Source organism: Bactrocera oleae, chromosome 5 (genome assembly GCF_042242935.1).
Source record: "Bactrocera oleae isolate idBacOlea1 chromosome 5, idBacOlea1, whole genome shotgun sequence".
NCBI lineage: Eukaryota > Metazoa > Arthropoda > Insecta > Diptera > Tephritidae > Bactrocera > Bactrocera oleae.
The window spans coordinates 64717509-64740100 of NC_091539.1; the positions used below are offsets into that span (position 1 = coordinate 64717509).

General features: G+C 33.6%; 1 protein-coding gene across 1 annotated transcript in view; it reads left to right on the plus strand.

The window, feature by feature from the left end:
• The window catches only part of RunxA (Runt related A), a 76384-nt gene extending 57125 nt beyond the window's left edge, over nucleotides 1–19259 (plus strand). The window contains exons 3-6 of the mRNA XM_036368982.2: nucleotides 2425–2538; nucleotides 5354–5470; nucleotides 17058–17252; nucleotides 17443–19259. Coding sequence (XP_036224875.2) covers nucleotides 2425–2538; nucleotides 5354–5470; nucleotides 17058–17252; nucleotides 17443–18410 — 1394 coding nt within the window. The 3' untranslated portion in view covers nucleotides 18411–19259. The remainder of the gene's footprint in view (nucleotides 1–2424; nucleotides 2539–5353; nucleotides 5471–17057; nucleotides 17253–17442) is intronic.
• The last annotated feature ends 3333 nt before the right edge of the window (nucleotides 19260–22592 follow it).

The window sequence follows — 22592 nt, forward strand, 5'->3', positions numbered from 1 at the left end:
CGCTTGTATGCTTCAACTCATTTGAAAACACATGTGCAAACACGAAACATTCTTTTGTTGCCAAAGCGGTGACAACAACAACACACGTGTCTACACATTTCTTCATTTTTAAGCGCGCACAGGTCCCGTTGAGTTGCGTATCCTTTCGCCCAACATCGTAGCTGTTTGCTTGTTTGCATTTCTCAATTCCTTGGCTTCATATATCAACACGGTACTTTTTGGAGAATTTCTTTTCTATTGTCTACAATTTGATTTGTTTGCATATGTCTCAGAAATAATGAAAACGATTATGTGGCATGAATTGTCATTGGCAACCCATGCGCTCCAGCGTCTCCTGTGATTAATTATCAGCTCGAAATGTTCACAGGTAAGAGGTTAAGAAGTAAAAGAACTCATAGCGAAAATACCTGTGTGCTTCTCAAGCCAACATAATCTCATATGTAGCGTTTGTAAGTCGAGACCACCATAAATGATTTCCTTATATGAATTAATTAGCTACAGCTTTATCATAGTCATTAGTAAATAGTTTAGGATTTGAAAGAATTTTTAATTAAAATTAATCCTTATTATATGTATTTGTTCATTAGTTACTGCAAGGACATTGTGAAATTTATGCTTCCACCAAACTCCGAGAGGTGTTTAAATATGAGCATTCAAGCTGCGTGTGAATCATTTCTGAACCAATGAAAACTAATGAAACAACAAACAACAGTTCTGTTTTAGTTGTTAGACCGCAGCACAGAATGAAATCGGAAAAATTGGTTCTTCTTCAGGGAAAATAAATATTTATATTTAGCCTGGTTTGCTTAACCAACAGCGAAACACCTAGCTTTTTTTGCCAAAAATATTTCAAAATTGTTCAGCTGCCTTCACAGTTTCCACAATTTCTTACAGACTCAGTTTAGTGCTAAAATTCAAAAATTATTTATTGATCATATACACTCGTGTCTAGAGACTTGCACAGGCGAGATTTTAAGCGTTTAGCACTAGCGAACCAAGTTCTTCAGCAAAGATTAAATAATAAAAGTTCGTCTTTAATATCAAGTGTTAAATCATCAATAGAAAGATAGATAGACAGAAATAGTTTCTGTGAACAATGTGAGAGCAAGAAAGAGGAAAAAGTCTACCTTTTTATACATCTTATTGAAAAAATATTGCCGAACCTGCACTTGTAAATGCTGCGGACTCATATGAGCTTCTATCCAATGTTCAGCTATGTTCAATATATGTAGGCCAGCCAAGTCAAAATAAACAGCTGGCAAAGTAGTTGGGAATGCAGTTGTAAGTCTTTTTTGACTCGATTATAGCAATCAATAAAATTATTAAATTTCGGATAACAGGTAAAGGAATTATTGCCGCAACATAAATATGTATTGCGTATTTATAGATATTATGTATAGACCTTTTTCAAATGGTTTCATGTATGACATATTTGATAAATAAATATGATGGTGAACTTTAACAATTCTAAATATAACCAAAAAGGCAAAAAATTTAATGTAATAACCAACTGTTTCAAACAGTCAATGTTAAAGAATAGTGTTTGTCATATGATCAAATTTGACCCGGACTGACTAAAAACATTTCTCAGTTTTAATTTAAATCTGTATTATCGCTCTTATAGTCTCCTTAACCAAAACAAGCATGTCAAGGCGTTATAAGTCTCGGCTGGGATGGTCTGCAGTTTTTTTTGATTTCGACTTATTTTTGGAGCGCTATTCGCTAGTGTGTTGAACAGTTCAGAAATTATATTCATAAACCCACGTCTCGTCACTAGTATTGATGCGTTTAACAGATGTGAGCTTCTCAGCTACTTTCTTTAGCGTGTCTTTTGCGATCACTACTTGATGTCTTTTTTCTAAAAGATTCAGATTTTATCATCAGAGATGTTAAGATCATCTGTTAAGTCTCTCTGATCCCAACAGTATTATTTTCAAGCACTGTTTCTTTTCGATGTTATCGTCATTATCAGAGATGGATGGACAACTTACATGGGGCAGGTTTGCTTTGTGCCACTCAAATTCTTGTGCTTGAGGTATTAAAAAAGATTAGGTGAGATGAAGTGAAAAGAACGAGTTTCGACCAATAACTCATATGGCATACACAATGTTAAAGAAGCAGTATTGAGAAGACGAATTCCTAAGTCTAATAAAACACAATTCGTTTGCAAAATTTTTCGAAACTTTTTCGGTATATCATTTTTTTGTTTAATTTTAAACTTAAAAGAATCTAGCATATATTCGTATACGAAAAACAGTTCCTTAGAGAGAGCAGAAATTATAGAGATCTCAAGGATGCAAAAATTGCTTCTTCACAGTGTTCTATTTTTTCAAATATCTGCCTAATTCTTCTCAATTAAAATTCTTTTTAATATTTCGACCTATTCAAAATTTTAAAACATACATTTTTTTTTCTCACTTTCAGGGAAGAGTTTTACACTCACAATAACGGTATCCACGAATCCGCCACATATTGCCACCTACAACAAAGCAATCAAAGTGACAGTGGATGGACCGCGTGAACCGCGCTCAAAGACCAGTAAGTACGCAACAACAACATAACACACACAACCAAACAAAACACAAAAGCTCATATCTACACACATACACACTCATATATGTAAATATAAATATGCTTGTAATGTAATGTAAAGAGTAGTACTCATGCATATTAGGCGCAGAGAACAAAGTACCTTCGCTTACCCCAACCCATACTCCGCTTACCAACAAAGTATTTAATTTAGATGCCCGAACTAAAATATGCGACTGCAACAAAGCAACTACAATGACAGCAACAATTTATTAGTTGCAAGATAGTGAAATGTCCGTACCTTTTTTACTGCTACATTGCGAGTTCTGCTGTCACTACTTCAATACAAATTTATAGCATTAGCATTGCTTCCGTTGTCCTGCTCGCACAAAAGTTCTTTTTTGTTCATGCAACAACCACCTCCACCTGTGCATGTGTTGCTAACATCTAATGAAACAATTCATCTTTAAGATTATTCATTAGCAAATCCCAGCAAACATATGCAAACACCCTTACACACGCACACAGCAGAAGCCTATCAACTTCAGCAAATGAATTCATGCAACGCCTGAGTAGTTTGAGTTGAGAGAGGAGAGTCGGGGGGTGTTCGGAAGAGGAAGCACACTATTTTGGCGAATGAAATATGCTTTTGTTGGCGTAAATGCGTCTACCGTTTGTCAGCGTTGCCACCATTTTGCTACCCGTCTAGTAGCATTGCCTGCATTTTCATCCTTTCGTGCATTGAAAAGTCCTGCCATTCATTGCCGTGTCCATTTGCTAAATATTTATAAGCATGCAAATATTTTACTTTGCATATGTTAAATGCAGACAGTTCGAGACAGATGAGTTCTTACAGCGGGACATTTGCCAGGATATTCATTTGCGTCGACAAAGCCGACATACACGCACACACATGAGTATGTGAACATGTATTTGTTTCTTTGTGTGTATGTGTGTGTATGAAAGGCTTACAGTTAGTTTGCACTAACTTACTAACTCACTCGCTGCAGACCGCTCGCCTCTCTCCCGCAACGTCCAAAGCTGGCAGTCAAGGACAAAAGGATTTGGCCGTGCGTCTCTGCGCCGCATGCAAAATGAAATAGTTGCAACAATTGAATCCGCAAATGATTTATCTTTCGCCACCAACTGCAGGAGCACAGGAAAGACATTCTTTTTTGCCGTTATAACGCACAGTTACACATACATACATATATACCCATATATATATTTATATAACATATACTCGTAAACGTATGAGGTATATATGTAGTTTTGTTGTTGTTGTTAGTTGTATGTTGGCCCTGGCAAGCTGGGTGCAGCAGTAAAAACAATGGCTTGTCCCTTTTGACCAGACGAAAGGTTATAATTTTATAATGAAGTTGGCCGGGGCATGAGCGTTGCAGCTGGCAGCTAATGGGTTAAGTACTTAAATTAAGTAGGAATTTAGTACGAGCTTGTATTTTTCATACCAAAAATGTGCATGAGTGGTACATTTAAAGAGTTTGTTACCGTTGTGACAAGTTAAAATATTCCTGAAATATTTTAGGATGACTCCACTGAATTGATAGCCCTTTATCATCTATAAATAAGATTATTTCTCATTTCCATAAGCCTGTCTATTTTTGGTAGTAATCGTGGCCATATATTCCATAGTTTTTAGCAAAGTTCCCATTTAACAGTAATTCATAAGCTTTTTTAAAAATGAAAAATATTGAAGGCAAATTATTTTCGCAAAAAAACGCAACCCATGGGATAACCCTCTCTTCTCTTTAAAGCACCCTATATGCTTTTTTCCAAAAAGTCTAGAAATCACTGAAAAAAACCTTTCGGAATCATAACTGATTTCAGTAATTTTAAATCGCTTCACCTTAACCTTAGCAGCAGGTTAGTAGGAGTGCAGTATAAAACATAAGCCTGTTAAGGTCTACAACCTTAGTAATTCTCCTAACCTAATTTGTGCGAACTTTCTAATAATTAGTTTTTAGGAAGCACCTCACTAGATCTCGAAACCGATATATGTATGTAGTTTCGATCTGCTATTCGTAACAATATATAAGACCAGCTTTATGAAGTGTATACAAGTAGTATAAGAGCATTAAAATACTCAAAATATATATAAAAACATATATTTTATTTTTCATATATGGTGCAAAGAGAACTAAAATTCTGTTGGGAAAGCTGAGCTTAGAAAACGAAACCTTTTTCAAGGCAGGTTACTTGAAATCTTTCTTTCCTCAGTCTGCCAGTATCATTCTTTTCAAAAGGGTTTCAAAAGGGTCCTACAGCACTTTTTTGATACGTGATATAGGCTTTTAAGGTATTTAAACATTGAAGAAGAGCATTGATACCTTTACCACTACGACTTTTGACTGAATACTTTTTCAGCAAAATCCACTTACGAATGCGTACGTCCTGATAATATCCAAAGCTTAAAAAACCAATACTACTCAAAATTCATATAATTTATTAATATATATTTTTTCGTCGCTGGTTAATAGTTTTCGGAATTTAAATGCAAAATATGTGCGAAAATTTTTTTTTTCCAGAGAGAGGCTAGCATCTTTCTCAATAATTTTGTGAACAATCTTAAGGGATAAAGCGTATTACAAATTCGGTACATTAGAAAAAAAAAACAATGTTCGAAAATTAAGTAAGATAATTAAATTTGTGTTAACTAGTACTAAAACCAAAACTATTAAACATAACCTCACTCCACTCACCACTCACATATGATACCAACACATAACCAATAACTTATAACATTGCTATTTCGACAAATCAACTTAAGATAAGAACAGTTATTTTAAAACTTACAACAATTCAGTGTTGTCGCTTTTAGGACAACAACAACAGTTCCACTTCGCATTCGGACAACGACCGTTCCATTTCTCAGCCGATCCATTATCAGGCTTTCGCATGCCACCAATCGGAAATTGTCAAAGTAAGTACGAAACTCGAGATCTTATATGATACGTAATAATTATTAAGTTCGAAAATATTTAAAAATATAACATTTAGAAGTTCATATAGTGAGTATATCTGATTAATAATATGAAAAAGCTAATTTAAGGTGGGTTCTACAGTGAGTGTATAATCGATACGAAAACGTGAAACTGTATTCCAATTTTAGTAGCATGAGCGCTTCTAAGACTATACACATTCGAAACAATAACCAATTATAGCAAAATAAGATAACTGCAGAAGACATTGCGCAGCATTTTGAACAATACAAATATCTCTATAAATATATAATATTAACATTCTTTGCTATGGAGTAGAACTTTTTAGGAGATTCAGTTCGTGCTTCTACTTTCGAAGAAAATTTAAACTATTCCTAGCGATTTATGACCACATAGGTAGTAACATAAAACGGTATTTTTCTGTAAGTGCTTAAAAATTCTGGTTAACTACAGCCGCCAAATTTTGCGATAGTGGTGAATCGAACAAGCAAATGGCATAAGTCAAATAGGTTGACATAATCAAATACCCATAGAACAGCAAGCAGTTATGCTACTTTAGCTTTCCACTCACTCTCTTCTAAACAGACGATCAGACAGGCGGACATGGCTAAATCGAATCAGCTTGTCAAGATGTTCTTTTGTATATATAATATATTTTATAGCGTCTCCGACATTTCCTTCTGGCTGTAACAAACTTCGTAGCAAGGTTACCATAATATACTGTGTTCAGAGTAAACAAAATGTATATGCGTATGAGGCACTTTGAAAGCTGTACGACAAAACTTGTATGAAGAAAGGGAGAAGTCAGTTTTGAGGGAGCATAAACTAAACTGAAATCAACTGAAAGCTGTTGAACTATAACCATATTTTTTGAATAAATAAAGTGAATTACCTATAACTGACTATTTTAATAAAACGATAATGACTTAAAAATAAAAAATTATATAAAAAATTTTCAAATATTGCTCCTTCTCTCACCCTTTTTTATTGCGCTTAAGTGCTTTGACGACTTCACACGAATTCACAAACAAATAAAAAAAAGTTCATCAAATGAAAAAATGCCTCAAATACAAACGGAAAAAATCGAAAACCACATAAATTCACACAAAACGATTAGTTTCGGTTTTTAAAAATCCCGCTTTAAGTTTGACCAAAAACGGTTGCGGTTGCCACCGAGCCAACGAGCGAGCCACACACACAAGACGCAACGACTAACGGTTAAATACTCGTTTTTTCTACACATAACGGTAATCCGTCACCGCCAAAGTTTGGGCGAGTGTGAGGGGGCGCACAGAAAAAGACTGCTCAATGGTGAGTGGTAAATTCGATTATGTTATTAAAGCTTTTTGCCTCAATGGACCAAATAGCGGAAGCAATAACAACAACTATAAGCTATTTTATTTGCCAGCCATAATGGCCGAGTAAATAAAACCTACTTAACTGGGATAGACGACGTTTATTATATTTTTTTTGGTTTTTTTTTTTATTATTGAATAAATAATACCCGTAGTGATGCACAAATTTAATTAAATAGACGGCGAGCTGATACACTCGGAGAGTAATGTGCATTCAGTGGCCATTTGCTTAGTACCGTTAGCCGACAGTCGGCAGTAACGGTATAGGCACAGTGTTGCATATACAAATTACCGCAAATCCGCGCTGTTTAATGCCACTGAGGAATGAAATGAGCAGGATGAGAGAGAGAGAGAGAGAGAGCGGGAGAGCGCGCGTGAGATTAACCGAAAAATAAATACTTAAAAAAATGTTGCAAACCAATGCAATGTGGTAAATATTCTGGTTAATTTTATATGCGTGTGATAAAAATGTGAGAGTGTGTGTGCGAGTTTTGCACTTTCCCACCCTCTACCCGCCACACGCGTGGTGCCTTAGCGCTCAGCTTTAGTTAACAACTAGTAGTTTTTGTTGTTGTTTATGCTGCAACCATTTTGTTAATTTTACTACAAACACATGCAGTTCGAGGCGCACACACACACACATGTGTACGAGTATATAGTAAATGTAATTGAGAGATTTATTGTATATGTGCATATATGTATGTGTGTGTGTGTTTGGACACACATTTTTTGTGTGCGTTTGAGCGCATTATTGGCATTTAAGCCGTTGACCACTTTATTTAACCAATGTTTGCATACTCGCGTTTACACACACTCACACTCACACGCACACTCGCATGTAGACATTTTGGTTGCAATTGTGGGCTGCAAAGAAGTTTGCTTTGGTCAAATAGGCGGCGCACCAGGAATGTAGCAAAAGGTTGCGCGCAAATATATTTAAATAATCACCACTAACACCAAACACATACACATGCACGCGTGTGTGTGAACACTGAATGCATTAAAATACTGAGCTGTCGCTATTCAATGAATTTCAATCGGCGCTCGGCATTAGTGTGTGTTTATCGTCAATGGAGAATTAAAATCTACTTAAATACAACTACTAATACATACGTATATATTATATGAGCACATAACTTTGCTAATACTGCTTAAATGCCATATTTATATAATATTCTTTGGCGTATTCAGGAGGGTATTTGGGGTTTAAAGTCGAGAGAATATAGAAAAATTTTTTTTTCGAAAACTTCAAGTAATAGCTTAGATATACGAATACTGTAAAGTCTCCGCAAACAAGAATAACTTTAATAGTTTTAGATTTATTGAGTTTTCTAGCATATTTAGTATATTTTCTTTAACTCTAGCACAAAAAACCTTCGTAAGGCATTAAAAATTCATAATGTTTTGCTCTCATGTGTTTTGCGGTTTAATTTATTTGATTTATAAATATATAAATATATAAAGTTTGCCACGAAGTTTGTAGTAACCAGAAAGAAAGCCAAGCCCATCCATTAGTCTGCATTTCTTTCTGTATATATGCGAACTAGTCCCTTAGTTTTTGAGGTATTGATCTGAAATTTTACACACTTCTCTTTTTTATTAAGAAACTGATCATTTGTTGGAATCGTTAATATTGGACCACAATAGCTTATATCTACCATAAAGCAAGTTTTTGTATGGAAAACCTTCTAATTTGACGAGATATCTTCACGAACTTCAGCACGATTTTTGTCCTAGACAATGCCACAACATCCGAAGAAATAGCTCACATCGGAGCACTATAACATATAACTGCCATACAAACTGAAAGATCGGAATCAAGTGCTTGTATGGAAAACTCTTATATTTGCCGAGATATCTCCACGAAATTTGACATAGATTATTATCTTAATCAACGCTACAATTTTCAAATAAATAGTTCAGATCGGAGTACTTTAGCATATAGCTGCCACACAAACCAAACGATCAAAATCGAGATAACGATATTTTTATACAATTTTTTTCTATACGAAATGCGCTTGTGAAGGCTATTATTTTTTAGTTTTTTGATTCGATAAATACTGTGAAGCAACAATATTATTAGTATTCATATTTTAACCGATTAGGATAAAATTTTTACATCCCAGCTTCTTGTAGTGCATAAAAATTCGTAAAAAATCGACTTCAGTAGAATTTTTGTAGTTCAAATTTTTTATTATTTAACAGTTTTGAAAAGTGACACCTACCTGATAGGTAGTACTTGCTAAAGTTGCTTGATTGTTACTTTTTCAGTGTTGAGTCTTACTCAAAATTGTTGTGGAAATAACACTTTGGTCAGTAGCGGATCTACGGAGATTTTAATTCAAATTTGGAAGGAAAACCCCCCAGAAAGAAATTCTGGAGCCGCCACTGATTTGGTGATAGATCTTGATCAAATATAATAGCCATAGAAATAGCATTAAAACAACTTTTCTTCATAGTTGTAACCAACCACTCTTAAGTGGCACCAATTTAAGATAAACTCTCTTATTTTCCACCTTTAGAAGGAATAAATATACATCTGGCGAATTGTCGACAGATTTTAGAACGCTCTCTACATTTCCTGTTTTTAGAGGTTTTGAATTTGTAATTTCTCTAATTCGCTCTTAAAATGTCAAATATTGTTCACTCTTTGAAAGGATTTTTGAACTACCCAATTCATGACCAATAGAATTATTAAAATTAGCTGATTAATTGTGTAAGTATTTTTTAAGATTTTGTTTCAGCAAACAGCATAAGAGTTTACTTCAATAAATATTATATTTAAAATTTCAGTTCTCACACCTCAGACCACAATTAGACATATTTGCTCTTAAATATTTATTAACATAAAAAAAAAGTTTAAAAAGAATTCGGAAAAAAAGCGAAAACAACAACATAATTGAAAACAACGTGGGTCATTCCATATCAAATCGACAAATAGTTGGACGCGACCCCCACCGATTCAAATGTATTTTAATGGAAAGTGTTGTCTTATCATAAGACTAAATTCTGCCAAAAGAAAAAATTTTGAAACAATTTTCCTAAGGTTAATGCGAAATTGAAAATTTCACTCTTTTCCCGATTTTATGTGTTTATTTATTTAATATTTCCGAAACTAATGTACAAGTATATTAAACAAAAAACGCTGGTGAGTTTTCAGCTACTTAGAGGTACCAGAAAAAAAATGTTTTGACATTTTTTTTTTGAAAATTACCAAAATTAAAAAAATTTGAAATTTGCCAAATCGTAAAGAGTGACCATCGCAGGAAAATTTTGGTGTCAAAACTTTTTTTGATTATACCTCTAGCATAGATATAGAAATTCTGAAATTTTCAGCGGGGTGTTTTTTTTTGTTTCAAATATATGAATTTTTGAATTTTGGCAAAATAGTTTTTTTCTATTTTTCCAACCAAAAACAACAACCCCAAAATATTCCCAAATAATAACCAGACAAATATAAAAATTTCTAAAAGCCCCTCCAGCGCAAATTTGTGTAGCCGCCTGTGTCACAACTGCTGAGCAGCGTGATTTTCGTGTTTTGCATATAAATAAATGCGTTATCTACGCTTGGCGTCAACAACAACAACATGCCAGATGCAATCACCTGCAAACATGCAACCCTGCACAGTCAAGCGCACACATACACAAACACACGAAGGCTTGAATGCATTAATAAATGAATAATTTATGCGCTTTCACTGGGTTTATTAATGTATCCCTAAGAATTAAATTATGATTTTAAAAAGCATTTAAATTAATGTTGAAAGCAGTCAATGCGTTTGAATATAAATTAATTGCATTCAATTCGTTTGTGATTTTGCGATTTGCGTCACATTTATACAATATATTTATGCATTTAAAATAAATTAACGTTTTTCCAACTGCATAATTTTTTTCGCAACGCTTAGCTAACGGTAAATTGGCAATTGGCAATTGGCAATTTAAAATTGCCGTTATTTAATAGGAAATTGTCGATGCATTTTTAATAAATTATTTGGTCATTTAAATTCCCTCGCATATGTGAGCGATTAGCGTTGTAGTTGTTGTAGTGGTGCTAGCAGTTATTCAAAAACGCGCAACCACTCCGACCGATCTGTTTGTGTTGCTTTGAAGTTTCGCCACATTTAATTTAATTTACTGCAAATTTAAAATGCTAAACGAATTAGCGTGGCCATACTTCAATATTGTGGTGAAATAGAAAAATGTTCAAATAATAGATGCCAAATTAAATTGACCGAAACGCTGAGCAAGCATATACAAATTGGTATTAATTTGTCACTGTACTTGTTTCTAGTCAATTTATTAATCATTTAATTTAATATATTTGAATTGCAATATTTTTGTTGAATTAATTAAAGAAAAACTAAATTAAATTATATATATTGCACAAATTTTTAAATAAATTGTATGAAAAAATTACTAAGGTTTCCTAATTGACAGAGTATACAATTAAGTATTCCATATATGTTTTATTAACTGAAAATGCCCCATAAGTTAAGCAAAGACTTTCTGAAGACGTCAAATTTTAACGAAATTGGCATTAATAGGTTTTCGGTATACACAATATAACAAGATTTAGTATTTTTTCACTTTTCAAAGCTTCTAAGTATATATACTTTTGAATTGAAAAAATATTTCGGAGCTATATTTTTTTTCGGAAATATTAGGATTTACAAGCATCTGCGATGTAAAAATTTTATACTTAACGGTTATGGCATTTTTAATGAAAACCGATTTTTTACGTGGAATTCACATGGAAAATTTTAAATACGCTCCAATAGATTTTAAAATTAAACTAAAAATTCTGGTATTTCGTACGAGATATTTAAAATTCTATAGTCATCCATTTGCGGTTAACCTTAAATCGATATACTTGTAATAACTAACTAGTATACTAATAGGACTATAACTAATAGCCAGTGAGTTAAGTTCTGTGTTTAATAAATAATTTTCCATAGTCAATATTTGAAAGAAGGCAATTTTTAGTTATTATATTAAATAAAGTTTGAAGTCAGTAATATGTAAGTAATAATCACTAGTCAGTAGTCGATAGTCAATAGTTACTGATTCAAAGACAGCAAGCACACAATTATTAACAAGCAATAGTTACTATTTAGTCAAGCAAGCAAAAATTACTATAAAACATTGTTCAATGCTCAGAGTATTTAGTTAATATTTAAAAGTCATTATTCAAAATTTAATCAAGGATATATAATCATTACTCATTATTTACATGGTAATAGATAGCAATCGGTAAGTACAAATTGATAGTAAAAAGGCACAGTCTTAAAGCGGATTAATGTAGTTTATTAAAAATTGGACCTTTGCAGTTAATAAGTCATCGATTAATCGCTAGGAGTTAACGGTACGCAATTAGCAGTCAGTAGCTCATAAGCACTATGGTCTGTTATAGTTTCAGGATATCGAGTTTGACAGTTAAACTATAACTGTTAACTGTTAATAGGTATTCAGAATTCAATATGAATTAAAGTAAATTAAAAGTTTTAGTGGAAAGTCCTCAATGAAAAAATCTCAGTTCATAGTGAATATTTAAAGTGTTTCGTAGTCTATAATATTGTGATACAAAATTAAAGTCCATGTCTACATATTTTATAAAACCATTTAACAAGGAAATATTCAATTTTATAAAATAATACCAAGAAGATTTTTAGTTCTCTTTACACATATTTAAAGTTTGTGACCCCATATATAGAAAAATTTTGTATAATTCAATCAAACAACGAAATTATTATGGAAAGTTGTGATGACTTTTATTGTTATTTTTTTGTCGAAATTCTTTTTGGTTATATATACTTAAATAAAACTAACGTTAGATGGCTTTGTAGTAAGCCTTTTGCTATTTACCATAATTTTTCATCAAAAAACAGTACTTTTACTGTCTAAGAGGCTCTTTAATATATTTTACATGTTTTTTGCATAATGTATACAATAAAATCTTGGCCAACCAGTGAAATTTTGATATACTTTTCACTTTGAGATATATGCATATACTCTAGAGTGTCCGTTATTTTCCTTGTTGAATTTTTTTTTTGCAAACGCCACCTGAAGTTTCAGTTTCTGTCCTAAAAAGAGATCCGATGTAAACAAGCTCTCTATTTTCAACTTAAACCATGGCTAAAACATATTTTGGAATGGGATTTTTTTTATATAAAGCATTAAAGAAATAAACCTGCAACTTTGAAAAAATTATATCCTCCGTGCCTAAAACATTTCGCTTTTCCTACATATTTAATATGGCATTTTTTGAAATTTGCGTTACAATTTTTATTTCAAAATAAAGTAAACCTACAACCTGGAAAATATGATATTTTAGTACAAAATTTTCCACTCTACCAAAAAGGTCTTAATGATTTTTTCCACAAAACCGCTCCTGTAGAAGTTATCCGCAGTTAAAATTATACAGCAACTGAACGGAGGCTCAGTAATTCAGTAGCTGAGCATGCATATAGTACACCATGTCGTATGAGCAACATAGAAGTTATAGGGCACTTGTGTGAATGCCAAAGTTTGCCTCAAAGTTGTAGGCTTATTCGCTTTTGAGATAAAAAATGTATTGCAAAATATCAGAAAATCAAGCAAATATATACAACATATATGGGAAACATAAACTGATTTAGACGCAGTTTGAATTTAAATCGAAGAGCTTGTTTTCAAAATAAAAACTGAAACTTCAGCGGACATTTCATAATAGATATCCCAATATGTCGCATCGCGCTTATGTTTTAAAATCAAAACTTCAAAAGAAAAGAGTTGAGCGCAGTTGATAATCATCTAAAATATTATATTTCATAAGGATTACTAATTGCCAAATTTAAGAATGCAAAAATTACTATTTATCGTTAATTAATTTATTAACATTTGTAACCTTAGTCAAGATATTAGGGAGATAACTACAGCAATAATAATATATTTTTAGCATTACACGCAATAATCTTCAATTTTTACAAATATATCCAATAAAATTAAAATTGAATTAGCTAAAAACAGTACGCCTGCATAAAGGTACGTCACTATTATGCGCAAACTTGTTGTTACTATTTATCTAACACCCAACTTGCATTGTTTATGATGTGTTTATGAAACATTTAAGCCAATAGCATTAATAAAGCCACCACATAATCAATATCCACCATTTAGAGTACACCAAGCGCACACGGCGATGCCTCCACGAAAAACTAATTAATAATTTCCAAATGAGCTATTAATTAAGCCTAATTACACGGCGCGTATTGTGTGAGTGGGCTTTGAAAAATCAAAAGAGCCATTCAAAAGGGCTACAAGGCGCGATTCACGGTTAAACGCCCGCATGTAGGCTAACAAATTGCGCAATTTTAGTTTGTGTTATGCGCTCGCTCGAACTACTAGCGGTGTGATGGTAGTTTTTAGATGCTTTGTCCAATAACAATAATAAATCAATAGCGCCCGAGTAAACTCCTAGCAACGCTTTCGATATTATTGTTGTTATTGTGAGCGATTTTGCAGCGACTAGCCATAAGTAAATATTATAAAACTGACAAACACATGTGAACACACAAATGTAGAACATGTGAGCTCATTACATAAGCTCTGTTGCGAATGCCCTGAGTGACGACAACTCATTACACACACATTGCCGGTGGCCAACAGTAGTCCGATCCAATCCAATCCAAACCAATCAGCAGCCTGCCCGCATAATAGCCTCATTCATTTACGCGCACTCCGCCATGTTGACGTAATTAGCGCAACGCGGCCGCGTTGATTTTACACAAATGTGTCTATAAACATGCTCGCAGATAACGGTTAGATACGGCATACAACAACGATGCACCGTTAGTTGGCGTATCGTGCCACCATATGTGGCATAGCCGTCAAATAGTTGCAGACACTGAGCAGACATGTGGTGTGATCGTTTGCGGGTGGTCCATATTTTATTCCTTTTGCTGTAACAAGGCATGTACAGTGCGTTGCACTAGGGTGGCAATTAAAAACTTAAGTAAACAATTAATTATCAGCCTCGCCAATTTGTGTGTGAGGTCATAAAGTTCTTCACTAACTTGTGAATACGTAGCAGTTTATTCGTAAAAAAATACATGCATATAACTAAAACAAAGAAAATCGATAACTTTGGTTGCACCGATAATACCCTTCTCAACTACCAAAGATTCTATACAAGAACTTGCTTTTAATCGTTCAGTTCGTATGGCAGCTATATTATATACTAGCTTTTACCCGCGGCTTCGCTCGCATCGAATCCATCAAATAAATAACTGATATCATTATAGTAGATATGGATCCATATAAAGAATATATTTTATATATATTCCAATTCTTAGTTATGAAATTACGACGACGCGTGGTTCTTACTTCTGCATCATTAATTCTTCTTGCCTGCAATTGTTCTTGCGTTTCCGTTGCTCTTCTAGCTTCCTGCTGCTAAGCTTGGCTTTTCGAACGTACTCGTGCCTGATGAGAAGTTTCAGCTGCTCTCAAAACACGTTGTCGATCTGCTTGCTGTTGCCTTCTCAGCTCTGCTTGAACTTCACATTCTTTATTTCGTGTAACTTTAGCCTTACGCACCGGCGTAGAATTTCTTGACAGCGCCGATTTCCGCTTTCGAGGCATTTTTATATTTAATAAGAGTAACTAATAATATTTGTGTTATTTCTCTGATTTACGTTTTTTATACATTTATGTTTTCTTTCATTTTTAATTTTTTCGACAAACAATCATTTCTGCCAAACTTTTGTTTTTCAATTTCAAAATTTTCAAATTTATTTTCCAAACATATATAATCTTCCAAAATAATTTTTTTAATAATCCGTAAAAAATTTATAAATTTTGTAATAAAAAGTATCCTATGTTCATTCTGACACCTCTAAGAGTATATGTACAAAATTTCATGATGATCTGTTAAGTAGTTTTTGAGTGAAAGCTTAACAAACAAACGGACTTTCGCATTTATAATATTAGTATAGATATGCTATAGTAACCCGATCTGCACAATTTCTTTGAACATTGTACTGTTGCTTTGTACAATAATTCAAGCCAAATTTCATGAATATATCTCCTCAAATAAAAAAGATTCCCAAACAAGGGCATGATATCGATCCTTCAGTTTGTATCACAGCTATATATAGCGGTCTAATATCGGCGATTCCGACAAGTGAGGAGCTTTTTGGCTTAATATACCGTGTTCAGAGTATAAAAACAACAATAATATTGTTAGTTTATCGGAACTTTGACACCTTCGTTATTTTATCGTCTCAAATCGTTTTGTGTGAAATCTACAAGTAAAGTAGTATTACAGTAGGTGCTGATTTCATGTTAAAATAGTTTCTAAATTTAAGAACAACCCTAATGTATAATAAAAATCATTAAAAAATCTGTTTATAATACGGTATTTTCGATATTTTGCATCGATCCAGCTTAAGAGTAGAAAGTTTTGTTGATGCACCCTAATATACGCATTAAAAAGCACAACTGTAAAAGACATTACGGCACATAGATATACAAACAAAATACATAGTTCAAAATCAGCTTAGTGTTTCTTCTTCTTCTTCTGGGGCTCTATAACTGATCAACGGCTCATTTAGAACCCAGTTAAATGGTTTAATAAATATAAACATCATCTGAGACTAAATACATCTACTTTCCAACTTTGAAGTTAAAAGGTCCAAACCTATCCTAATAACCGAAGGAAGACTCATACTCGTATAATTTTTTCTGGCGTTCGAAAAACGATGGTCAAATATCGTAAAATTTTGATGATGCCGGTTTTAAGAATTTCAAAGAGCATCTCAAAGTTTGGTGTATGTACGTTTACTCATCTTAAAGGTTTCAGTTAACCGCCTTTTCCGTAAAAAGTTGACATATATGAACATTTTAAAAGAAACGCTCAAAAGCTTCAAATGCGCCTACGGACCTAACAAACTCAACATCACTGCGTTGCGTTCTTATCGTCGACATTTTTAGTACATATATCTGAATAGTCGAAATGAGGAGCAGCAGGAAGCGAAGCTACTGCTTTCCATCTTTCTGATCTTTAATTTTATGTTACACATAGTCTTAAATCTAGAAATACAAGTTTCTACAGACATATTTTCAATAAACTCTAGACTCTAATGGTTTGATTTAGATTGACTCAAATATTTGTATTTCGTATGAAAAATTTAAAAAAATATATTTAACGAAATTTCTGTCCTTAATTTTACAGGTGCTGGCAATACACACTGGGGTTATGGCTCAGCATCCGCTTACTCACCCTACTTAGCTGGTAGCGGACTTTCATCCTGCACAACACCAACATCGGCTCAATTTAACAATCCGGCTTTGGGCTTCACCTGCTCCTCCAATGATCAGTCCAACAATCAGGACTTTACTGGCGGAACAAACCGGGATTGTGTGCCAAGTAAGTATGAAAAAAATTTAGTTCAAGTTCCGGCAAAGAGTCTTGGAAGTAAAGAGTGAAAAACCTCACCGAAATGGAGGTTGTAATGAATGTGTTAGGTGTGATAATGTTCTTAATATTGAATTGTATTTCTTATCGATCTTTTCGACTGGATTCTAACATTTTAAATTCATCCTCTCTTCCTCCCCAGTGCTTCCCGACTCCACGGCCACCGATTTGGATCAGCATTTGAGCAATTTGGTTGGCTCCACCACCGGACAGATGACACATCACAGCCTACTCGGCTCCAGCGGTCAATCGGCGATCTCTTCGACTGTCAACGGCGGCGTCGGCTCAAATTCGATACTGGTGCCACGCTATCACCACACCAATACCAACAACGATTACAATGTACACTCCAGTCAGAATGGACCGCGCAGCTTGAGTGACTCCTCGCAGGCCGAATCGCCGGTACAAGAAGATCTACTCACCACGAATACGCCCAATTTGGGGGGCGGCGGTGCCGGCGCTGGCAGCGGCGGTGGTGGCGGTGCCAATGGTACGAACAACGGCACTGCCAATGGCAGCAGCGGCGCCGGCGCTGGCAGCGGTTCCAACTCATCCGCAGCGAATAACACGCTCGTCGGCGCCAATCAAAACTTTCCCGGACTGGTAAATCAGACACAAAACCCGGCACACTATGGCAGCGGCAGCGGTGCGGGCGTCGGTGTCGGTGTTGGTGTGGGCGTAGGTGGCGGCGGTGCAGGCAGCGCTGGTGCTGGTTGTAATGGTTCACTGTACCCCGTCTTGCCGGCTAGTCTGCTCTACTCACAACTCTACACGGCAGCCAATCAGACACATGGCTTTCACTCGCATGCGCTGACACCGACACATGCCTCACCGAACTCATCTGTGCACGGTGCCGAATTGCAAAGCGTTATGGATCATATCAATAATGTCGGTGTCGGCGTGGGTGTAGGCGTACGTCAGCAGCACAACATTATGACGGGCGGCGGCGTGACGCATCCCGGCGATTTGACGCTGATCGGCAACTGTGGTGCCTCGGTGCGTAATATTGAAGATGGCAGCAATACGCAGCGTCAGGTGGCTGCCTTGGCGGCACATCGCGGACACCACACACCCACCGATAATGGGGGTAGCGTGTGGCGGCCATATTGAGGTCAGGTGCTCTGGTGCGGCTCGGCCGTCCTATAGTGTTACGAGAACCTGGAGAGCGAGCGTGAGAACGCCGGCGGCACCAGTGAACCGACAAAATATTGGTATGGCTGAGGGGCGAGTGTGGTGAGTTATTACTTAGTGTGCTGTATTGAGGAGTGAACGAGAGCTAGCGCAACTTGCCACTCAAGATTTGTGTATATTCTTATGTAAATAACTTATTGGCCGACTTGAAGGTGAGCAAGTAACTTTTAAATGTGACTTTGTAAACATTTTAATGCGTAAAGCAGAAAGAGAAAACTAGTCGAATTTGTTTTAAAATATTAGCATTAGCGATAAATAGTCAAGTTGTTTTCTTTTAAGTATTATTTAATTCATATTAAAGTCTACACTTAATAAACTGTATTCGTAAGTCTCTAAGAGTCCTTAGCAAATTACAAAAAAAAAACACAAATATATATAAACTATATGTATAAATGCGTATATACATGCATATATGGCATCTGGATCAACTAATGCATATGAAAATAAATAAGAATAAATAAATCTTCTTAAAATAACTGATTTATGGTAGTTAAGTATTGCAAAATGTTATACGATTACAAAAACAAAAAAATTAAACAAAATAAAAATAAATAATTGTATTAATAAGTCCGCTATATTTATGTATGTACTAAAACACATATGCATGTTTGTATGTATGTAAGTGTTAAGTGTATCACCATCCACAGCAGAGCATAAATAAGTTCCTAAACCCGCTAATCATAACATTACCCATTTCATTGCTGCGTTTTACAACACTGAAAGAAACATTTTTCCTTAAACATCGTTAAATGTGCAATATAGCTTTTATTTAAAAGAACAATCAATATTATTTTATAAATGTGTAATTATAATAATAGTAAGTATTTTACTTATTGAAGTAAACATAATGCAAATTTTATTGTAACAATTTTTAATATAGTTTTCTTTTAATATTGAATTTATTTATCAAAAATTTTTCTTAAAAACTTAATTTTTCGAATTTTAGGAAATATAAAAAAAAAAATTTTAAAATTTAGAAATATTTTTTTATTTTAAAAAAAATTTAGAGTTTTTATTTAAATTTTTTTTTTTTTAATTCATCAATAACTTGCATTGAAAAGTTTGAATTTTTAAAAATTTATAAAAAAAAGTCGGTTTTTTAACTAAATTTTTACGCATAATATTTTTAATAAAAAAAATTTAGAACTTTTATTTATTATTATAATTAAATTAAACATTTTTTGCAATAAAAAGTTTGAATTTAAAAATATATAAATAAACGTGAAAATTTTCATTTTTTTATTTAAAAAATAATTTTTTGTTTATAATTATTTTTTTATTAATAATAAACTAAACAGTAAACGCATACAATATCTTTCAAGTGAAGAACGACTATTTCATTTTTAACTGTATTAATTTGAACAGATAAGGAAGGGTTAAGTTCAAACCGGCAAAGAGATACTTTCGCAATTTGAAACAATTAGAAATGGGTTGAAGATCTTGTGAGGCAACATTTTTTAAAGCAATTTTATTTATTAAAGCGATATTCATTATGAGCCCAACCTGTGAGCCAATTGCGCTTATTTTCAGTGCTAAAACACCTCGTTCTACAGTTGACACCTAAATGTATTTAAAAACAGTAAGATATCTGGTTTGATATCTACACTATCCACAAGCGCTCAACAGCTCTAATGGAGATCAGTGATCTATATTAACTGATTTCATCGATTTTTGGAATCAATGCTGTAGTGGGGAAATTATTTACCGAATTTTCTTAACAGCTCTATGAGGGCTATGAGAAAATATGGTTCGAGCTCATTAATTTTTGTAATAGTAATGATATTATGCTCAAGAAGACTCTCTCCGCCAGTTTCACTAAGATTTCTTACATACTAACCGATTTAATATTTCTTATATACAAGACCGGAGGCACTTATATTAGGTCAATGGTATAAGAAAGTATAGAAAAGTATAAAAATTTTAACCAATTTTCAAAGAAAATAAAAATATAATATAACAAAAGTCATTTGTAGCAATTTCCTCTTAGATACCTTTATTATTACCATTTTTAATTTTTTTAAATTAAAAAAAATGATGGGATTAAAATGGCGTTATACGGGAGGTGCTTGTACGATTTTCCATTTTTTAATCGCTGAATAAAGGTTATTTCAAACATATTATTATACAAAGTTAATTCCTTCAGGTTACGTAAATGATCTGTAAGGCATAAAATTTCAACCAAATGTGCCACGCCCATTTCGAAATTTTTAAACTGGTTCATATGTACGAACTATTTTCCATACTCATCATCAAATGTTGCGCTAATGACTTTTTTGAAGAAAAATATTAAACTTATTTAAAAGCCAGACCACGCCCACTTTTCCAAAATTATAAAACCACATATGACCTCGCCAGTGACCCACTGTTTCGCATTTCAATTGACTATATATTTTACCCTTTCGAAAGAAGCAGTAAGAAGTGTATCAGGTTTCATCAATATATCTCGATATTTGCTCAAGTTATAGGTTGAACGGCCGAATCGACGAACGAATAGAGAAATCTATTCACTTCTTCGTTTTGATGACTTTGATATAACAACCTGAAATTACTATCGAATATTGTACGGTATTGCTAGATTATAACAATTGCTTTATATTTAAAATAAATAATGCTTTTTTAATATTCATATAAAAATATGCTTTAATCATATTATTTTTAACAAAAACCCACAAATAATATTTTATGTATATAAGTTTAGACCCAAAATCGATAAAAATTTGCAACCAATCAACTTCATGTGTGTGCGCCTAACAAAATACTAGCGAAATAACTGTAATAAAACATTCACTCATACAAGTCTATGATCTAAGTATATATGTATGGTATATGAAATTGTATGGCAGTCATGCCTTAAACTAGTAGCAAAATTTTAAATGTAAATAACGTTTAAGTCTAATTAAAACTACCACACACGCACACATACACATCTAAGCACATTTATATGTATGTGTGCGTGAAAAACGCAAAATCGTCATGTTTAGAATTTCATATAGGAATTGTAGAAAGAAACATTTACAGCCGAGAACATATAAATGTACACACACATATATATGTATACATATGTACATACATACTAGTATGCATGTATTGTCGAATTTCTGTCCAACTAAAAACGGTTTGTGGCGTGAAGTTTCTTTATAGTAAAGAAATCGACTTGTAGTCCCATACATTTGTAATTCTAACGGCATTTGTAGATGTGTACCCGCATTCATGTTTAGCAAGGAGATGAGAAAGCAAATATACATATATGAAGTGTCTAACGATTTTAAAGAACATACTTATAAAATAAATTAATAAAAACCAAAAACAATTCGCCATGATAACTCTGAATAATTACATTGTGCAAATAAAAATGAAATTATAAATAGAAATAAATTAGTTAAGTGTTTTATTTCATTTCTTAAATATTATTAATATAACCACATTTCCGATATAGGGATACGAATGTGAATTCCTTCTGCTGTTGCAAAGTGATTATCTTTGAGAGACACACTAATATATAGATTATTTTGCTCGCTACTGGCAACTTTCAATTCAATACACTATTTCTGCCACAAACACGCTCTTTCTATCCCTGTGTCTGTAATGTGTCTCATTCTTCTGAGATTATTAAAAGATAAGGGTATACATTAAGGCTCCTCTCTATAGCTATCATTATCTACGAACAAGTTTAAGCAACATCAAATGAACTCATGATGTTTCTGTTGGAAGTTGGACGAGATCGAGAGAGATGAAGTGTTTATTATATTAGACTCAGACTGCTCCACTCTTAATATTCTACAATAATAGATAAAACTCGAATAAAATGGTCATAAATTATTAAATGTTTTTTTCCTTCTTCATGTTAACAAAAACTCATTAAGCAAAGCATTATTCTAATTCGTCTTCGAGAACTTCTACCTAGCTGTCATCACATAACCTATATAGACTCTCATTTTCCCATAAGCGGTATTTTCCGCTGATCACACGCAAGTCAAAGTGTTAATTAACCGAAGAGAGCGAAGTACCAAACTGTGACCTATATATATTAATAAAAAAAACAGATTTGTCCGGCCCTATTAAATCTTTAGTGGGTACTGGAGTAAAATCTTTGGTCGGTTT